Below are 20,728 nucleotides of genomic sequence, written 5' to 3'. Positions count from 1 at the left end.
GGCTAAACAGTGGCTGCCAAACTATCTTCTGGGGAGTCTTCAATGCTGCTCCCAGAGCTAAGGTTTCTGTGGTAGAGAGCTGTGTTCAGTAGCCTATGATAAACCGTAATGGAAACGAATATTTTTTAAAAAGAGAGAATCTGTATATATATATACATATATATTATATATATGTATACATACACACACACATGTGTGTACGTATGTATACATAAATACATGAATCACTTTGCTGTACAGCAGTAATTAACACATTGTAAATCAACTGTACTTCAATAAAAAATAAAGTTTCTGTGGTGAAATAAACTTAAGAAATGGTGAATAAATACCCCTCCTAAAGAGTCATATAACACACTAATAAAGACTCAGAGAAACTAAGTAAAATAGGAAACTGACTGGGACACATTTATTCTCAATCCTGTTTGTACATCAGAAGCATCAGAAGAGTTTATTTTTAACCAATACAACAACTGGGTCCCATTCCATACCTGAAGAGATGAGAGACGGTCCAATATCAAGACCCAAAAAAGAGGCAAAAAATTGTTAATCAGATGGGTAGAAGAGAAAAAATTTTTTCTCAGTAAAAGATGCAAGTTCTTTGCAATAATAAGTAGTGATGGAAACCAGAATGTGTCACCCCAAAATATGCCTCTTTGACATAAAAAGCATTTTGAGCTGAAGGCAATTAAGAGGCAGCAAACCCAGAAACCCTAAAGGCAGTGCCAGAAGAATCTGCAAACACACACTGACCCATTTGTTTCCACACATATATTTACCCTCACACAGTCTGCCACCCTTGGAAGACTAAAACTGCTTACCTTTGTCCTATCACCTCTCCACAATTTTATTGTTCTTTGTCGAAGATACTATGAAAGCCAGAATTCTAAGCCAAGGCTTTGAGTTAGTATTCATTTTATGTTTCTCTTGCATGATGTGTTGCATGTGTTAAACTTTTTCTTGTTAATCTTTCTTTTCGTTAGAGTCCCAGCTGAAAACCTCAGATAAGTAGAGGCAAAGTTTTACCTCCGTTATAGTAGTATAAAGGGAGGCTTATAAAGGCCTTTTCTTTGAGAAAAGAGGAAAAGGTTTGGAATCACTGCCATCAGAAGATGTAAAAAGGAATTTAAGATCAAGCGTGTTTACCAAGCAGCCCAAAGAGCCTACTTGAAGTCAGAGAACAAGTCTTTGTAGCAGAACCAACCAACCTGGTTCAACAGCCCAGAAAGAAGAGTGGAGGAAAGGTACTGATGAGTTTCCCAAGGACTGGAAATTAACAATGTAGGTATTGTCGACAAAAAACTAATCGATCTAAGAAGGAAATGGAAAATTTTATTCGAGCCAAATTTGAGGATTATAATCCAGGAAGAGTATCTGAGAAAGCTCTGAGAACCGTTCCACCCGTTAGAAGTCAAGGCACAGTTATACAAGTTTTTTGAGATGGGGGCTGTACATCAAATGACATATTAATGACAGTTTACATCGGATCTAAGCACCATGTGACCCCTTATCAAGAAGGAAAGTTACCTTTTAGGGAGCTGTCTTGTTGATGCTAGGAGAATGCTGCTCTTTACGGTTGAGCAGGTATTTCTGCTGATGGGGGAGGTTTGGTCGATGCATAATGCAGACACAAGACGCACAGTGCAGGGACAGAGACCAATGGGCAGAGAAAATTTTTTATGTTTAAATTTTTCTTGCCTTGCCATAAAATATGAATATTATTTCACAGTACTGAAGGAAGTCCTGATGGGCAAGTGTGTTAAATTCCGAAGTTCCACAAACTGGGTGGCTTAAAACAACAGAAATTTACTGTCTCACAGTTCTGGAGGCCAGAAGTCTGAAATGAGGGTGTTTGCAGGGCCATGATCCCTCAGAAGCTTCTAGGGGAGGATTCTTCTTTGCCTTTTCCAGCATCTAGCAGCCCCAGGTGTTCATTGGCTTGTGACAGCATAACTCCAGCCTCTCCCATAGCCACCTTCCCTCTGTGTCCTCACATGGCATTTCCGTGTATGTAAGTGTATGTGTGCGTGTACAAAATTCCCTCTAAGGATACTAGTGATATTGGATTAGGTGCCACCCTAATGGCCTCATGTTAATTTCCAGATAAGGTCACATTCACAGCTAGGACTTCAACATATCTTTTTCTCTGGAGGACAGAATTCATTCAACTCATAACAGCAAGTATCTTGGAGAGTTAAGGAGAACTCAGCAGAAATCACTGAATGAGGGGGATTGCTCCAGCTGCAAAGGAAGACAAGCCAGGATGGGCTGGGACACAGGAAGGGGAGGACGGATTAGGGAGGGTGCTGGAAGTTTTGTAAGAAGCTGCCAGAAAGCCTATTGCAAGTCTGGGAGGAGACACATTAAAATGTTAGTGGTGGTGGGATTATCAATAACTTTAATTTTCTTCACGCTTTTTATATGTTCCAAAGTTTCTATAATAAGTACGTGATTTTATAACCAGAGAGAAACATTCATTATTTTTCAAATAACTCTCCAGTAACAGTCACAAACCTCTGAGTGCATACAATCTAGCGCAGGAAGGTAAAGAGAGGAGGACACTCACACAGGGTAAAAACATGTAACAAAATAAAAACCTGAAACAAAGGTGCTGGAGACCACAATCAGCATTCAGTAAGTGCTCACGTAGGTGAGCATAAGGTGAACGTAGAGTAGAGAAGACCAGGACTTTCCTCTCAGATCTAGATTCAATCCCAACATGCCCATTTGACAGCTGGGCAGGACTGAGCAAATTAATCTCAAGGTTTGTTTTTTCTTTTGTAAAGACAGGATTTTAATTTCCATCTCTGTTGCAAGAGTCACGTGGGAGCATTATGTGAAGAGGTTAGTACAGTGTAAATACTTAACAAGGGTTTCCCAACATTTTCAGGATGACATTAATAACCTTGTGCACACAGTATACGACTCTGACGAATGGAGAGCATAATGAACCCTTGAGGGCAGAGACACGGTCAGGTGAAGAGTAACAACACGGGCAGAGCAGGGGAAGACTGCCTCAATTTTCCAATCCAAGAAGTGAGGAATACCAGTACTTACTGGAAAGAAGAGGAATTACATGACTAAACAGAAAGGGATTCTATAAAGCTGTCAAGTTTCAGGAAGAAAAGTGAGACAGGCCTGTACTGTGAGGTGTCCAAGCTATGCGCCTAGAGCACCGGTTAGGATACGAGACAGGCCTGTACTGTGAGATGTCCAAGCTATGTGCCTATAGCACAGGTTAGGATACTTCAGCCTGCAAGTGACCAGAAGGCAACTAGACTGCCTTATACAATAAAGAAGCAATAATCTCATGTAACAAGAAATTCAGGATTAGGGAAATTCCGACCATTTCACGATGCCAACAAAGACCACATTTCTCCTCCTTTTTCCACGGTTACTGTGCTCCTCTCAGTTCCAGTATATCTACTAACATCAGGAGAGGGGCTGTGTCTTCCCAAACATCTCTTCCTAAAAAGCTAAAAAACTTTCCTCAGAGGCACCCTGGAGAATTTCTCACCCCGCCTCGCTGGCCAGAAGCCCCTCCTATGGGCCTGTGTCTCCCTGAAGCATGTGGAGGGCACATCCTGAGCAGTTCATTTAGGAAGAACCAGAGGAGAAGGAGAAAAAGTGGGCCAAGTGGCTACTGGAAAGATACCCAGCAGGGTCTCCCACATCTGTCTACGCACATGATGTCCAGGGGGGCTGAACAAAATGTGAAGTTGGAATCTGAATGGACAGAATTGAGGGACCACCCAGGATGGATTTATATATGAAGTCAAAGATGAGGGCCAAGGGATGTATGTCCCTGGGCTGGGGCACAAGGCGAAGATTCTTGGGCAGGAGAGGAACAGCCTCATTTCCCGCCAGTTGCTGGTGGGATGACTAAAGATGCTAATGGACTCAACCAAAAAAACGGCCGGAGACGTGAGATAGAAGGACAGGAAAAAGTGTATAGGTGTTCTCCATCCACAGCACTGTAGAATGAGATTTCCCCAGCTCTGTGATCTAGGAAAACTCCCACCCGGTGAAGAGCTGGCTCTAGCTTGGTAGGCCTCACAGAGATGCCTGTCAGGGGCCGATAGCCAGCAGAACTCCAACAAAGAGCCCAGATTCCCATGCGGGGGGACATTGTTGAACTACCAGTAATCCCCATGATGTCCTCCCGACACAACCCCACAGCAACCTCCAGGCTACCTTGGTGCTCAACTTCCCAGTAATGTTTCCCTGAAGTGAAAACGTTTTTTCCCAAAACGCAGGGTAAGTGCTGAAATCTCTCCACAAAGTCTGTGGTCCTCTGAGGATTCCTCCATCCAGCAAAGTAGCTCCACGCTGTAGAAAATAGTGGCCAGGAACTGGCTGATTCTCCATTTTTCACATATCTCCCTTCCTGGGAGAAGACAAGTTTGGGATAAGCAGTGTCCTCAGCTAGATTTACAGCCACTGCAGAGAAAATGAGCGCTGAGATCAATAATGCAAGAGCTTACCACCAACCCTCCTCCAGAAACACCCGTCTGTTCCAGCTTCAGTACCATCCTTCTTCTCCTGTCACATATTGTTAGGGATAAGACGACTCATTGTCCTTCAACTGACCATCAGCTGGGCCTAACAGGCCATAGTGTGTGTTAGTGACCTGAAATCTTCATTCCCCTTCTGCTTTCAAAGACTATGATCTAGAAAATGGGGAGCCCATTATTTCATGGCCCCAAGTCTTCACCACCAGCATAAAATTTGGAGAAACAGTAACAAATACTGCCTTGTTGAATGAGGACCAGAACCAAAGCTGTCGACTGGCTGGTTCTTTGTACAGGAACACACAGATATCATCATTAACAAGGTATCTCTTTACTGATTCCAGCTGTTCACTGGGCATCTCTGCAAGCCCCCAGCAGGTAACTCAAAACCGAATTCAGAGCATCCCAAGTCCCCTTCCACTCTCTTGGGACTAATCCTCCCTCACATGCAGACTTCGTTCTCTATGTTCTCTAAGGTCTAATAATATTAGCTCCACCCAAACACTCACACTTGGAAATCTTAAGGTTATTTGATTCTTCTTTCCCTCTGACCCTCGGTGGCTAATTAATCACCAAGTCCTATCAATTCTACCTCTCAAATATCACTCAGGTTCTTTTCTCCCTCTCCTTTCCCATAGCCATTGTCTTCACTCGGACCTTCTGCATCTTTCACTGTAACCGTGTCTATAACTTCCTCCCTGGCCTGCCTCCAACTTCTCTTCCCTCCCAGACTCTCCATGTCTCCTTAGTTTGCTGAGCGTTGTTTGTGTTTTCTTTTCTTTTGTTTTTTTAATCACAAATGAATGTTAGATTTTTTTTTTATTTAGCATCATCATTGGAGTATAATTGCTTTACAATGGTGTGTTAGTTGCTGCTGTATAACAAAGTGAATCAGCTATACATATATCCCCATATCCCCTCCCTCTTGCGTCTCCCTCCCACCCCTCTAGGTGGTCACAAAGCACTGAGCTGATCTCCCTGTGCTATGCGGCTGCTTCCCACTAGCTATCTATTTTAAGTTTGGTAGAGTATATATGTCAGTGCCACTCCCTCACTTCGTCCCAGCTTACCCTTCCCCCTCCCCGTGTCCTCAAGTCCTGAATGTTAGATTTTGACAAGGACTTTTTCTGCAACTACTAGGTGATCAAATAGTTTTCCTTTTTTTAATTTGCTAACGTCGTGAATTATATTGACTTTCAAATGTTAAACCAAACCTGCTTTTCTACAATAAACCCCATTTGGTTGTGATGTATTATACACTGTTGAATTCAATTTGCTAAAATTTTCTTTAGAATTTTTCTATGTTCATGAGGGACACTGATCTATAGTTCTCTTATAATGTCTTTGTCTGATTTTACTATCATGGTAATGCAGGCCTCATAGAACAAACTGGGAATAGTCTCTTCAATTTTTTGTTAAGAGTTTACGTAGAATAAATATTTTTTAAATGTTTGGTGAAATCACCAGTGAAGCCATTTGGAAAGGTTTCTAACACGAATTTCTTTAATAGAAATAAGGTTATTCCAGTTATCTATTTTTTCTTGAGTCAGCTTTAGTCATTTGAGTCTTTTACAGACTTTGTCCATTTCATGTATGTTGTCTGATATATCAGCATAAAGTTGTTTGTAATATTCCCTTATTATCCTTTTAATATCTATAGAATTTGTAGTGATGATGCCTCTCTCATTCTTAATACTAGTGATGTATCTGGTCATTCTGCTTAAAGTATATCAATAAAATTGATATTCTCAAAGAAAGAGCTTTTGGTTCCACTAACATTTCTTTTGTTTTCTGTATTCTATTGCAATGACTTATGCTCTGATTTTTATTATTTCCATTCTTCTGTTTTGGGGGGCTTTATTTGCTCTTCTTTTTCTAGTGTCTTAAGGTAGATACTGATGTCACTGATTTAAGAACTTTCTTCTTTTATAATATAGGTGATTAGTGCTATACATTTCCCTGCAAGTGTCGCTTTAGCTGTATCCCACAAATTCTGAAATGTTGTGTTTTCCTTTTCATTCAGTTCAAAGTATCAATACTCTCTACTTCCCTTTTGATTTCACCTTTAATTCACGGGTTATTGAGAAGTGTGTCATTTAGTTTCCTAACATTTGGGGAACTTCCAAGGATTTTTTTTTTTAACTGATTTCTAACTCAAATGCATTGGGGTCAGAGAACACACTTTGTATGGCTTGAATCCTTTTGAATACTGAGATATGTCTCATGGCCCACCCTGTTCTACCTTAGAAAATGTTCCATGTACACTCAAAAAGAATATGTACTCTGTCTTTGTTTGGGGCAGTATTCTATAAATAACAGGGTGGTCAAGTTGGTTGACACTGCTATTCAAATTGATAGTGTTATTCAGTCTACTATATCCTTACTGATTTTCTGCCTACTTGTTCTAAAAATTATTTTTAAAAGGTACTGAAAATTCCAGCTATAACTGTGGATTTGCCTGTTTCTCCTGGCAGCTCTATTAATTTTTGCTTAATATATTTTGAAGCTCTGTTATTAGGTGTATAAATGTTTAGAACTGTTATGTCCTCCTGATAAAATGACTCCTTAATCATTAGGACTTGACTTTATCTCTGGTAATAGTCCTTGCTCTGAAATCTTCTTGATATTAATATAACCATTCCAGATTTCCTTTGACTAACGTTAGCATGGTATAGCTTTTCCCATTGTTTTACTTTTAACATATACGGGTCTTTATATTTAATGTGCGTTCCTTGCAGCATATAGTTGGGTCTTGCTTTTTTTATCCAATCCAACCCGTCTGTCCCTTCTGATTAGGACCATTTATACTTAATGTGATTATTAATATGATTAGGTTTGTGTCTATCATCTTGTTATGTTTTCTATTTGTCCTATTCTTTTTTCCTCTTTTTTGCCTTCTTTCTGATTAACCAAGTATTCTTATAATTCCACTTCATCTCCTTTGTTGACTTATTAGTTACAACTCTTTTATCTTAGTGATTGCCGTAAGGTTTATAACATACACCTTTAACTTAACAGCCTACCTTCAAGACATAGTATACCACTTCACATATAAGAATTGTATAATAGGGACTTACCTGGTGGTCCAGTGGTTAAGAATCCACCTTCCAAGGCAGGGAACATGGGTTCGATCCCTGGTCGGGGAACTAAGATCCCACGTGCCGCAGGGCAACTAAGCCCGTGCACTGCAACTACTGAGCCCACGTGCTCTAGAGCCCATGCACCACAACTAGAGAGAAGCCTGTTCGCCTCAATGAAGCGCCTGCATGCCGCAATGAAAGATCCTGCATGCCGCACTAAGACCCAACGCAGCCAAATAAATAAATACTTTAAAAAAAAGAACTATATAATGGTATACTTCTAGTTCTCCCCTCCCAACATTCATGCTATTATTGTTGTGCATTTTACTTGTAAATATGTTATAAACTCTATAATATGTTATTTTCTGTCTGTTTAAACAGTCAATTACTGTATTTGTCAGGGTTCTCCAGAGAAATAGAACCAATAAGATGTACGTGTATAGAGAAAGAGATTATAAGGAATTGTTTCATGTGATTATGGTGACTGGCAAGTCCAAATCCACTGTGTGTGACAGAAGGCTTACAACCCAGGGAAAAGTGATGTTCCAGTTCAAAGGCCACACGGCAGGAAGAACCAAAGCTGCAGATGGAGTCCTAGGGCAGTCTGCTGTAGAATTCCCTCTTGTTCAGGGTGAAAAGTCAGCCTTTTGTTCTATTCAGGGCTGCAACTGATTAGATTAGGCCCACCAGCATTATGGAGAGCAATCTGCTTTACTCAAGTTTCCCGGGGTTTTTTTTTTTTTTTTTTTTTTTTCGGTACGCGGGCCTCTCACTGTTGTGGCCTCTCTCATTGTGGAGGACAGGCTCTGGACGTGCAGGCTCAGCAGCCATGGCTCACGGGCCCAGCCGCTCCACGGCATGTGGGATCCTCCTGGACCGGGGCACGAACCCGTGTCCCCTGCATCAGCAGGCGGACTCTCAACCACTGCGCCACCAGGGAAGCCCAAGTTTCCTGATTTAAATGTTAATCTCATCCCAAAACACTCTTACTGTCACAGCAACACCTGAAATAATGTTTGACCAAAAATCTGGGCACCTTGTGCCCCAGTCAAATTAACACATAAATTAGCCATCCCTATTACCTTTTAATGAGATTTAAGTAATGACAGAAGTACATATTTCTTTATGTCATTACCATTTCAGAAGATGTTTTACTCCTTTGTGTAGATCTGACTTCCATCTGGTATCATTTTCCTTCTGCTTAAAGGACTTCCTCTAACATTTCTTGCAGTGTTGGTCTGATAAACTCTTTCTGTTTTTGGATATCAGCAAACATCTTTGTTTCACTTTGTTTTTGAAGGGTATTTTTGCCAGGAATAAAAGTCTGGGTTAACAGTTATTTTCTTTCATTCCTTTAAAGATTTTGTTCACTTGCATTGCTTTCAATGAGTAATGTGATGTCATCTTTATCTTTGTTCCACTGTAACATGTCCTTTTCAACTTGTTGCATTTAAAATTTTCTCTTTATCACTGGTTTTGGTGTAGTTTTCATTATGCTTAGGATTTGCTGAGTTTCTTGGATCTGTGTACTTATAATTTTCATCAACTTTGGGAAGTTGTCGGTCATTATTTCTTCAAATGTTTTTTCTGTCTCATCCCCATCCCACTCCTCTCCCTGAGGGGTACCAATGACCAGACACAAGGCTGCATGAAAATGACCCACAGCTCACTGATGCTATTTTCATTTTTTAAGTTTTTTTTCTCTGTGTGTTTCATTTTGCATAGTTTCCACTGCTCTATCTTTTCAAGTTCACTAAGCTTTTCTTCTGCAATGACCCATTAACCCCAACCAGCTTGTTCTTCATCTCAGTTACAGTAGTTTTCATCTCTAGAAGTCTGTCTGGGATTTTTTTATATCTTCCATGTCCCCATATGCCTCTTTACAAAATAGTTACAATAACTGTATTAATGTTCTTCTATGCTTATTCTAGCGTCCAGGTAAATCCTGGATCAGTTTCAATTGATTATTCTCCTCATCATGGGTCATGTTTTCCTATCTTTTTGCCTGCCTAATAATCTTTGATTGGATGCCAGGCATTGTGGTTTTACATCGTTGGGTACTCATTTTTTAAAATTCCTATCCATCTTGTTGAGCTTTGTTCTGGGATGCAGTTACTTGGAAATAATTTCATCCTTTTGAGTCTTATTTCATGATTTGTAAAGTGGGTCCAAAGCAGTGCTCAGTGTAGGGTTAATTATTCCCCACTAATGAGGCAAGATTTTCCTGAGTACTCTACCCAGTGCCCCACGAATTAAGAGTTTTCCAGAGGCTGGTAGGAACAGGCATTGTTCCTGGCCCTGTGTGAGCACCAGGAACTGTTTCTTCTACTCATTTTGGAAATTTCCTCCCTCAAACTCGGTTAGTTCTTCACAAGCATGTACTGATCAGCATTCTGCTGAATGTTCACGGTGTGTCTCTGTAGATCATCTGGGTTCTCTCTCTGTGCAGCTCTCTCCTCTCCAGTACTCTGTCCAGTGCTCTGTAAAGGCTCACTGCTTTGTTCTCCCTGGACTCTCAGCTCCACTCCTCAACTCAGGAAGTCCACCTGGCTCCACCTCTGTTACCCTCTCTGAGGTGGGCTGGAAACTCTCTCAAGGCTGTAGGCTGGGGCCATCATAGAGCGCACCTCATTTGTTTCACATTTCCCATGGATCACTGGCCTTCACTGCCTGAGGTCCAGTATTTTAAAAACTGCTGCTTTATGTATTGTCTGTTTTGGGTTTTTTTTTTTTTTTTTTGGTCAACTAAGTTTCAGGAGTAAATCCAGTCCCTGTTACTGCATTTTAGCTGGAAGCAGACATCCACAACATGATTCTTAATCAGGTACATGCACATGAGAATTGAGTGCATACCTTTACATCACGTACATGCCTTGGTACTTCCCTGGAGATCTAATAAGTTTATCTTCAGTCTTTCCTACACTCATCTTCTCAAACTCAATTCCTGCCTTTCCCCATATGCACCTTATGGTTGAGTCACATCAGATACCCTCTCCTCCATTTTCTCCACACCTTAGCTCATGCTGCTGCCTCTGCCTGGAACAGGATTCCCTCATTTTCCACTTGGCAAACTGCTACTCATCCTTCAAATTCCCAAACAACTGTCATCACCTCTGCTGTGAAAACTTTCCCACTTCACCCCCAACAGAGGTCTTCCTCTAGTTTTGCAGTATTTTATTCATACCACTGATAAACACTGGATCCCACTGTATTAGAGTAAAGTGATATGTGTCTGTCTCTCCAATTTGTAAGCAAATAGGTCTTTTTCTTTTTGTATCACAAGTACCCTGTAACACACAGTATGTGTTAAATGGATGTTTCTTGAATGAAGCATATATCCATTTATTCCTAACTACTTATTACCATTTTCCTGACCCTCCTGTCAGCTGCATGCTCTGTTTTCTCTTTCCTTTCCAGACTTCTCTCGTTCATTCTCTGAGCTCCAACTCCCAGAAATTCTGCTCACCTTGAAATCGCTTCAGCATTTCCTTCATCATTGGTAGCCGGCACACAGTCTTCACCTTTAGAACTTCAAAGGAATAGTTCACATCCTGGTTCTCACACCTAAGAGAAGTGCAGAAGGCTGCTCTGCTTAGGAGACAACTAGGACACCCAAGACCCCCAACTCCCAACTGAAGGTTCAAATCCCAGAGCTCAGACTACTTCTCTCCCATTCCTCCCGGCAAAAGTGAACAGTGGAACTCCTCCCCGACAACCCCCTCACGTCAACGTCCACACTCATCTATGGAGCCCAGGCCTCATTTCCCCTCTGCTTGGCCTGTATCTTTACCATTCTACTCAAGCCCCCATAAGAAGGCAAGAGTTTGTACCTGGTCAACACATCTTTTGGATTCTGTGAAGAGAAGAAAGAAATAAGTTATGTACCTTCCCCTAGAGATCTGTTACTCAACTTTGTGAGCAGGTATTTTTCTGTCAGTTGCTTTTATTAACGTCACATATGCTCTCATGCTGTCAAACCCAATGCATTAACACAATGTAGTCTTTGTTTCATGTGACCCCTCTGAACCATTTAACAATGTTGACCAATCCTTTCCTTGAAGCCCTCCTCTTTCTCCTTTGGCACTATGACATTAGCTCTCTCCTGGCTTTTTGCTTACTTCTCCGTCTACACTCTTTCAATCACAGACAAATGTTAGTGAGGATGTGGTGGGAATATAAAATGGAAAAAGGTAGTTTGGAAAAAGGCAGTTTCTTTAAAATTTGAATATAAATATAGCATACAGCCTAGCACAGAGAGAAATGAAAACATATGTCCACACAAAGAATGACAGACAAATGTTAAAGCGGCATCCTTCCTAATAACCAAAAGGTGGTAACAACCCAAATGTCCATCAACTGGTGAACAGATATAAAAATGTGGTATATTCTACAATGGAATACTATTCTGGAATTTAAAAAAGGGATGCAAATACAATACTAATATATGCTACAACATGAATGAACCTCAAAAACATTACACTAAATGAAAGAATCCATATACAAAAGAAATGTGTTATTTCAAAGATTCTTCTATAGTATATCTTTAGATACGAAATTGGAACTTCACTGCTCAGTCAAATTGTAAAAGTTCTAGACAGTTCTTGGAATCTAAGTATCTCATATTACCTGAGCTCATCAGGCCTAAATTTCACATTAATTTCCTTTGAAAGATGAATCTTTGACTCTTTAATTGTATAATAAAAATAATAACACAACAGCAACACAGAGAAAACATGTCTTCTACTAAACCCACTCACCAGGAAGGACATTCAGTTCTAAAGGCAAGAGGGAGTTCAGTTAGGGATGTTAAATAACAACTCTGTAAAGACAAAGACTACGCCCTTCCCTGCCGGTCTCACCTGGAGCAGCTCCAGGGTGGAGCTCTGGCTCTTCTCCCCCACCTCGAAGATGAGCTTCTTCATGGAAGTGATCATTTGATTGAGCCTTAATGTGTTCTCATTCTGTTTCTTCTTTGTCTCTTCTTCTTCTTGGCTCAGTCTCTTAATAAACAATTGCTCTTCTTCAGCCAGGAAGACGTGCAGCTTTGCAAACTCCGCACTGACTCTCGTTCGCTTATTCTTCATCTTCTCCTATAGCCACAGGGGACTGGATCAGTCCTTGTTCTGCCTGGTCCTTCCTCCTAAATTCCTTGCACATGACTCCCTAACAACCCCTGATCCTTCCATCCAAATCACCTCCTCCAGAAAAGTTCCTGCCCAGCCCCTACAAATTTCCCCTACTCCTTTCTTTACACCTACTTGATATCTTTGTACTAGTCTATATAGTATTAGTTCATTCTTTGTAACATCTGAGTCTCTGCTATGATAGCAATGCCTTGTCTGTACACTTTTTAAACTAAAATGCACTTGCACATCTATTATTTAATTTAGCCCTCAGATCACCTACCATTTAGTTAAATCTTAGATGTGCATATGTGCGCCACATCATGCCTCCCAACTAGACTAGCATCTCTGGAAGCAAAGTCCATTTGCTTTCCACAGTGCCACAGACCCAAATCAACTTCAATGTAGGAAGCCAACCTAGGGAAAAAGCAGGAAGGAAAGGAACACTACCCTTGAGATATGAGGATGAAGTGTGTGGAACTCATGTTGCCCAAAGACACAGGTCAGTAGAGGTAGATTCTTCCTGTTCTATCACCTTATGTGAAAGGGGCCTAACAACTGGTGAGATCCACAAGCTCTTCCCAGCGAAAGCCCTTGAGCGGCCTCAGACTGAAAGGACTCAAGGGCAAGAAATACCCAACCAACTTCTGCTCTTACCTTCCACTCTGCAGCATTCTTCACTTCCATGTCCTGTAAATGCATGGCTTTATTCATCTTGGCTGTCAGACTATGTTGAGTCTTCAGAAGTTTTTCCTGTCAGCAGAAACACGCATAAGTAAGAAATCATCTCTCCCAGCATCTTCCTTGTTCAAGAGCTAAAAGTCACCTAATTCAAACAGGGGATGAGATTGAGAAAATGCTGAAGATGACTTCAGGCTAATGCATAAGAATTATTCTGGGGCTTCCCTGGTGGCGCTGTGGTTGAGAGTCCGCCTGCCAATGCAGGGGACACGGGTTCGTGCCCCGGTCCGGGAAGATCCCACATGCCGCGGAGCGGCTCGGCCCGTAAGCCATGGCCGCTGAGCCTGAGCGTCCGGAGCCTGTGCTCCACAACGGGAGAGGCCACAACAGTGAGAGGCCCGCATACCGCAAAAAAAAAAAAAATTTATTCTGGTCTAAAATCACCATAATACAATATAGAGTATGCCTATTAAATAGACAAAAATTTAAAATTGTTAGAAGATTAATAAATGCCTAGTCCTGGCAAGGGAAAAGGCCTCTGGCACCATAATAGTAGGAGAGTGAAGGTCCCATCTTTTTGAAGAGCAACTGGCAGGATTTAACAAAATTTAAAATATGCATAATCCTATTTCTAATAATATCCAACAAAACATTAGCAAAAATAATATGTATAGGAATGTTAACTGCAGCATTATTCACTACCCATCAATGTGAAATCATTAAATTATGGTATATTGATACTCTACATCAATTTCAGGTAGCTCTCTATATGATTCCGTTTTGAAAAGAACAAATATACATGTGTCTGTGCAAGTGTGTGCGTTTGTATCTGAACAGAGGGAAAATCCGGAAGGGTATATACCTAAGTATTATTAACACTGCTTATCTCTGGGGAATAGGAATGGCTTGAAAGTTGGAGGGGGAGGACTAGAAATTTTATAAAACTCTGTTTTGTTTGAATTTCTACAAGAGGCACATATTCTTTTTATAATTAGAAAAAAACAAATAAGCTATTAAAAAAATTGAGTCGATCAGAAGGAACACAGTGGGCTGCAGAGGGGAAGCACCTAACAGCAGAATCTCAGGGATGACCTTAGAGACAGAGGCAGACAGGTTAGAGACATGCACAAATCACTGTCAAATCTGATGTACGTGTGAAGGCTGTCATGAGATAAATAGCTCCTTTGAATGTGACCAAGATTTTTTTTTAAGCTTTCAAATATATCTGAAATAGAACTTTTCAGTTTTTAAAAGCCCTTAACAATTTTCAGTATGTATGAATTTTCCTGTTTCATTACCTAAGCTTTTTTGTATCTTGCCACAGTTGGGCTCTTATAGTGGTCCCCTGAGTAAACTTGGTAACTTTCTGGGAGCAGAAAACTTCTTCGCTGCAATAACAGAAACTGCCACGAGGTGGCAGGACGGCAACACAAGCATTTCAAAGCTGGGTAGACGTACCAAAGTTTAAAAATCACTCTCTTCATTTAACATCAGACAATTGTGTGTATATAAAACTATAATAAAAGAGCAGACATTTATAGAATGAAGACATTTGCTGACTTGTGATCATGTAGTTCAAACGACATGAAACTTCAAATCAGGTCTGAGTTTCAGTCTAGACCTTCACAAACTAGCTATGGATCTGTGGTCAAGTCAGCCTCACACATTTTCTGGGCCACAGCTGCCTTACCTAGAAGATGAAGACAACGAGACTAGATGGTCTTTTCTTAAACACCATCCCAGCACTTAGGTTCTGTGAATTTCAGTCACTGTAACCTCTGTATCCAACCCAAGCAGGGAGGTCTACCTCCAAAATACATATCAAATCTGCCTATCTGCCGTCCCCAGCCACCTCCTAGTTCAAGTCACCTCCTGTCTACACAGCTACAATAACCTCATGACTGGGCTCCCTACTTCCAATCTTGTCCTTCTCTTATCCAGCGTCCACAGAGAAGCCAGCATAATCTTCTAAAGACCAGTCAGATCATGTCAGTCCCCTGCTTAAGATTCTCCATTGGTCTCCCGCATCACTAAGAAAATTCAAACACCTTGCGGTCCGACATAACCCCCCTCTTGTCTGCATCTCCCAGCTCGTGCTGCTTTCCCCCTTGCTCGTGATGCTCCAGGTGTATAGGTCTTTCAGTTCCATTGATAGGTCCTGCCCTTCCCAGCCCAGCCTCAGGGTCTTTGAATTTGCTATCTGCTGCCTGGGATGTTCTTCCCACAGTTCCTCAGATGGCTGATTCCTCATCCATCAAGTCTCAGCTGAAATGTCATCTCCTCAGAGGAGGCTACCGCGTTCCCTTATTAAAGCCCGTGTCGCTTCTCTGGCACAGCACTATCTTTCTTTCACAGCACATATCATCATCTGTGGTCATTTACTGGTCCATGGTGTGCCTCTCAGCCCACCCCAGCCAGACTGTAAGCCCCATGGTCTTTTCACCACTGTTTGCCCAGTGCTGAGTCTGGTACTGTAGTACAGCAAGTGACACAGAACAGGTGGTTCAAGAAATACTGAGTATCTGTTAAATGAGTTAATAGCAATGAAGGGATTAGCTCCCAGAGTCACAGACTAAACATTGGCTTGAGGGAAAGAAGAGCTGGAAGCCTTTTCCAGGCAGTTTGCTCCCTGAAGCTTCGGACGCTATTCTCTTTCTCTGTTCTCTTTTTCTCTCCAACCACCAATGACTCCATTAAAGACAACTTCTGCTCTGAAAGATTTTTTTGAGATTCCCTCTGTGAAGATACTAAGATGTAGGTCCATGATCCTCTATCCTATCTGTACACTAGAATCTCCTAGTGAATTTTTAAACAATGCTGATGCCAAGGGCCCCGCCAACTGAATCAAACACTCCCGGGGGTTGGGGGGTAGTATTGCTTAAAAGTGCTTCCAGGTGTATCCTGAGCCACTGGTGGGGCCCAAGAGGGTGAGCAGAGTGGACTAGGAATTCATCAAAGCAGGTTTCCTGGATGCAGTACTCAGGGGCTCAGATCCTCAGAGAAAGCATCTCGCACACTGTCTGCAGGGCTCAGGTGTGGGCATAGGATGGGGGATATTTTCCATGGATTTAGGGAACTCCAAACTTTTAAGTCACAGTGCACCCACCTGAGTATGTGCTTGCAATAGGATGGTGGAAACAGAACTGCTCCGCCCAAGAGCAACTTAATGTTTTTCTAGCTAACCTGGGGTGGTGTGGAGGTGGATAAACTGAGCAGCGATGAAGCAGAGAAGGGTGCAGAAAAGGACAGACAACGGGCAACTGTGCCTAATGACCTGACTCCGGAACACCTGGCCAGTCAACCCCATGACATTCAACCCTCCCCAGCGTTACTCTCACCCACACCCTACCTGTTGGCCCGTTTTAGTTTAATCCTGAAATCCCACCTCTTCCGATTAGTCTTCTCAGTTAGATTAGCTGTAGCAGAGTGACAAGTGACATGGACTATAGGAATTAGAGGAACTCAGTCCAAGCTTAGCCACTTCCTAGCTTCTGTGACCTTGGGTAAGTGGTCTCACATCTCTGGGCCTCAGCTGCCTCATCTACAAAATGGGGAAAACAGAATCCATCCAACAGGGCTGCTATGGAAATTTAAAAATTACTATACGAAAAATGCTTAGAACCGTCAGTGATGCATAAGTAATCAACACCTGATAGCTATCATTAATATTATGGTTATTGCCAAAGGTTGAAGCTTTAAGGGTTATTTTCCCCTTTCATACCCAACCACTTACACTTGCCTCAGCCCTCCCCCATAAATTTTTTTTGGGGGGTCTTTTGGGGTTTTTTTTCCGGCCGTGCAGTGTAGCATGAGGGATCTTAGTTCCCAGACCAGAGATCGAACCCACGCCCCCTTCAGTGGAAGCGCGGAGTCTTAACCGCTAGATCGCCAGGGAAGTCCCATATATTTTCTCTTCCATTTCTCTGATGGGTCCTTTCAATCTCTTTTGCTGGCTACTAAGCATTGGTGTTTCCCAAGCTTCTCTTCATGCCCCTCTTTTTTTTTTACCTTTTATGTGGTCCCTCCCAGAAAATCTAATCAGCTTTTACTTCTTCTAAGACTTCAAGGGTAGGCTGATGATTCTAATCTAAAATACTGTGTTTCTAGCTTCCTATGCCCCCTGCCTCTTGTCCCTCTTCCTTGGACTTCCTGTCACAGTTACTTTACTCTCAACATGTCCCAAATAAGCACCAGATATCCAGACTGCCGTCCTAGACTCCTCTCTCTCTCCAACCCATCAGTTCCCATTAGTCATTCAGCTCCAGCTCATCGTAACTCCATGCCCTCCTCTTCTCCATCACCCCTGCCCTGCACTAATTCAGGCCCTTACTACCTCTTGCTTGAAGTGGTGCAACAGCAGCCCAATTGGTCTTCTCCATTCATCCCCGTGGATGCCACAATGCACTTTCTAAAACAAAAGAACTGATCGTGTCATCTCCTGCCTTAAAATCCTTCAATGATCCCCATTCCCTGGAAGAGAAAGCTCAGTCTTCTCAGTATGGTCAACAAGATCCCGCACAACATGATCCCTGCCTCTGTCTTCAGCCTCAACTCCCACCATCCTCCCTGCCATGCACTACCCTCCTGAAGCACAGAGCGACCTCTGGTCTTCTTATTTATCACATGCTGTTCCACGTTGCCACACTACTGAATATGCTGTTCCCTTGGCCTGAATATCCTCTCCCCTGCCTTGCTGTACTCATCCGTCAAGGGTGGACGCATGTTCCACTCCCCTGTGAAGGCGATCCTCACTCCTGTCTGATCGCTCTAACCTCAGACCTTCTGTGTGTTGGTACAAACGTCAATAACTCTCACACACACTGAGATTACAGGACTACATGCTTATGCCCCATACAAGACAAGGCCCATGTCTTTCTCATCAATTTACGTCCAGATTCTAGAACAATGACTAGCATACAGGAAGCACCGATAAAGGTTACTGAATAAAAAAATGAATGTACACTTTCTAGTCTAACTTTGCATCTGTTTCCTGTTTGTAGTCAGCTGATAAAACTGTACAGCATTTCACAGTTTACAGTACACTTTAACTTGTATCATTAAATTCATGTTTTCAACAAGTACTTACTAGATACCAATTCAGATGGAGACCACCGGAGTGACACCGTCAGTAATGGAAGGGGGTGGGGCTACTCTGGAAAGGATGATCAAGGAAGGTCTTCAAGCTAAAGTCTAAAAGGATCTAAAGGATGGAAGGTATGAGTAGAGAGTGAACAGGCTTGAAACAAAAGCAAGAAAGCCAGTGTGGCTGGACCAGAACATGATAAACCGATTTATTTGACTGAAGCTTCCTAACCCATAAGATAAGGCATAACAGATAATCTCCAAATTCAAACATTAAGTGATTTTCCCAATTGATGAAGGAAGCTAGTAAAATCCAGACTCATCCCTACAAGCCAGGTTTTTCCCAAATCATTAGTTGTCTATGACATCTGTAGGTATAAACCCGTACTGTCCAATACAGCATCCATTAGCCATGTGAGCTCCTGAAATGTGGATAGTCCGAACTGATGTGTGTAAATGTAAAGTACACAGATTTCAAAGACTATCATGAAAAAAAAAAGGTAAAATATCTCATTGATAATTTTTTATATCAATCAATGTTGAATGAATGTTCATTGCAGCCCTATTTACAACAGCCAGAGCATGGAAGCAACCTAAATGTCCATCAACAGAGGAATGGACAAAGATGTGGTACATACGTACAATGGACTATTACTCAGCCATAAAAAGGAACTTGCAGAGGCATGGATGGACCTAGAGACTGACATACAGAGTGAAGTAAGTCAGAAAGAAAAAAATAAGTATCGTATATTATTGCATATATGTGGAATCTAGAAAAATAGTATAGATGAACTTATTTTCGAAGCAGAAATAGAGGCACAGACGTAGAGAACAAACGTATGGATACCAAGAGGGGAAGGGGGGTGGGATGAACTGAGAGACTGGAAATGACATATATACACTACTATGTATAAAATAGATAACTAATGAGAACCTACTGTATAGCACAGGGAACTCTACTCGGTGCTCTGTGGTGACCTAAATGGGAAAGAAAGCCAAAAAAGAGGGGACAGATGTATCCATATAGCTGATTCACTTTGCTGTACAGCAGAACCTAACACAACATTGTAAAGCAACTATACTCCAAAATGTATATGCGAAATCACACTATCTGTGCCCATCCAAGTCAGAGAACAGCTGTAAGAAACTGAGTTCTCCATTTTCTGATTATATTTTGTTTCATTTTCACAATAAAGAGGAAACAGAATGAGCTTTAAGAAAAAAAATCAATGTTGAATGATATTTTTGATAATTGGGTTAAATAAATTATTAAAATTAACATCACCTGTTTCTTTTTACCACTAGAAAAAATTTTAATAACATATGTGGCTCGTATTTTTGTTTCTATTGGACAGCACTGGTGTATAACCTCTCAGGATAACCGTCTTAAACTAGAAGCTCCCGGAAGCCAGTCCCTTGAAAATTCTGCGGTGATGACTGAGCCTTGCACCGGCCCTCCCAATCCCAGTTTTAACTCCAGCTCTGAGATCCGTGAGTAGCTTAACTTTTCTGAGCCTGGTGGGGATAGGATGGGGGTTCATGCTTCCGACGTGAACAGTAAACGTTCCCAGGCAATACCGGCAGCCCCGTAAGGGCCGGCTCACCCGGTAGCTCGCGAAGGCCTCGTCGACGGGGGCCATGGTGTGGGCCTGGTGCTCCTGGGACTCCCTGCACACCAAGCACACGAGCCGCTGATCGTCCTCGCAGAAGAGCCGCAGCGGCTCCCAATGGCGGCCGCATAGGCCGTGGGGCGCGGGGCCCAGGTGCCGGCGCCGCATCCTCTCCGTCAGCCTGGCCAGGGCCCAGTTGGGTCGCATCGCAGCGGGCGCCGACGGCTGCCGGCACTCGGGGCAGGGAACCGGGCTGCCGCTCTGCGCCCAGCTGCGGCGCAGGCAGCCGCGGCAGAAGTTGTGGCCGCACTCGATGGACACCGGGTCCTCGAAATAGTCCAGGCAGATGGAGCAGATCAGCTCCTCCTGGAAGTCCTCGGCCTCCATGCTGCTCCTCGGATCCAGAGCCGGAGTCGTGGTTGGATGAGAGGTCTGCAGGCTGCGAGAGGTAGCCTTTGGACCCGCGGCCACCGCCTCCGGCGGGAGGGAAAAGTGCAGCCTCTTCCGGGGTTCGGCACCCAGCGGGGCAGCGCAACCGCCGGGCGGCAGCCCTTTCCCACGCGTACTGAGGGCGCCAACCGCGCGAACCTCCGGGTTTCCTCGCGAGGGCTGCGCGCTAGGCGTGACGGGACTGCGGGCTGCAA

General features: G+C 42.7%; 1 protein-coding gene across 2 annotated transcripts; it reads right to left on the bottom strand.

Annotated features, from left to right (window-relative positions):
* Nucleotides 1-343: 343 nt before the first annotated feature.
* On the bottom strand, nt 344-20,728 carry TRIM4 (tripartite motif containing 4). Of its 2 annotated transcripts, XM_029220688.1 has the most exons (7): nt 20,079-20,728; nt 17,726-17,800; nt 13,369-13,464; nt 12,448-12,678; nt 11,419-11,441; nt 11,055-11,152; nt 344-4,437 (listed from the first exon to the last, which is right to left on the bottom strand). In XM_029220688.1, the coding sequence occupies exons 1-7, from the start codon at nt 20,469-20,471 to the stop codon at nt 3,851-3,853; spliced, it is 1,503 nt and encodes a 500-aa protein (XP_029076521.1). In that variant the 5' UTR covers nt 20,472-20,728; the 3' UTR covers nt 344-3,850. The 2 variants fall into 2 exon arrangements, with proteins under 2 accessions (XP_029076521.1, XP_029076520.1); XM_029220687.1 differs by lacking the exon at nt 17,726-17,800 and having other exon boundaries at nt 3,851-4,437; nt 20,079-20,724.

This window comes from Monodon monoceros, unplaced genomic scaffold (genome assembly GCF_005190385.1).
Source record: "Monodon monoceros isolate NGI ecotype Baffin Bay Population unplaced genomic scaffold, NGI_Narwhal_1 Super_Scaffold_13, whole genome shotgun sequence".
Taxonomy (NCBI): domain Eukaryota; kingdom Metazoa; phylum Chordata; class Mammalia; order Artiodactyla; family Monodontidae; genus Monodon; species Monodon monoceros.
The sequence above is the reverse complement of the archived record's forward strand: the minus strand, read 5'-3'. Positions and strand labels throughout refer to the sequence as shown.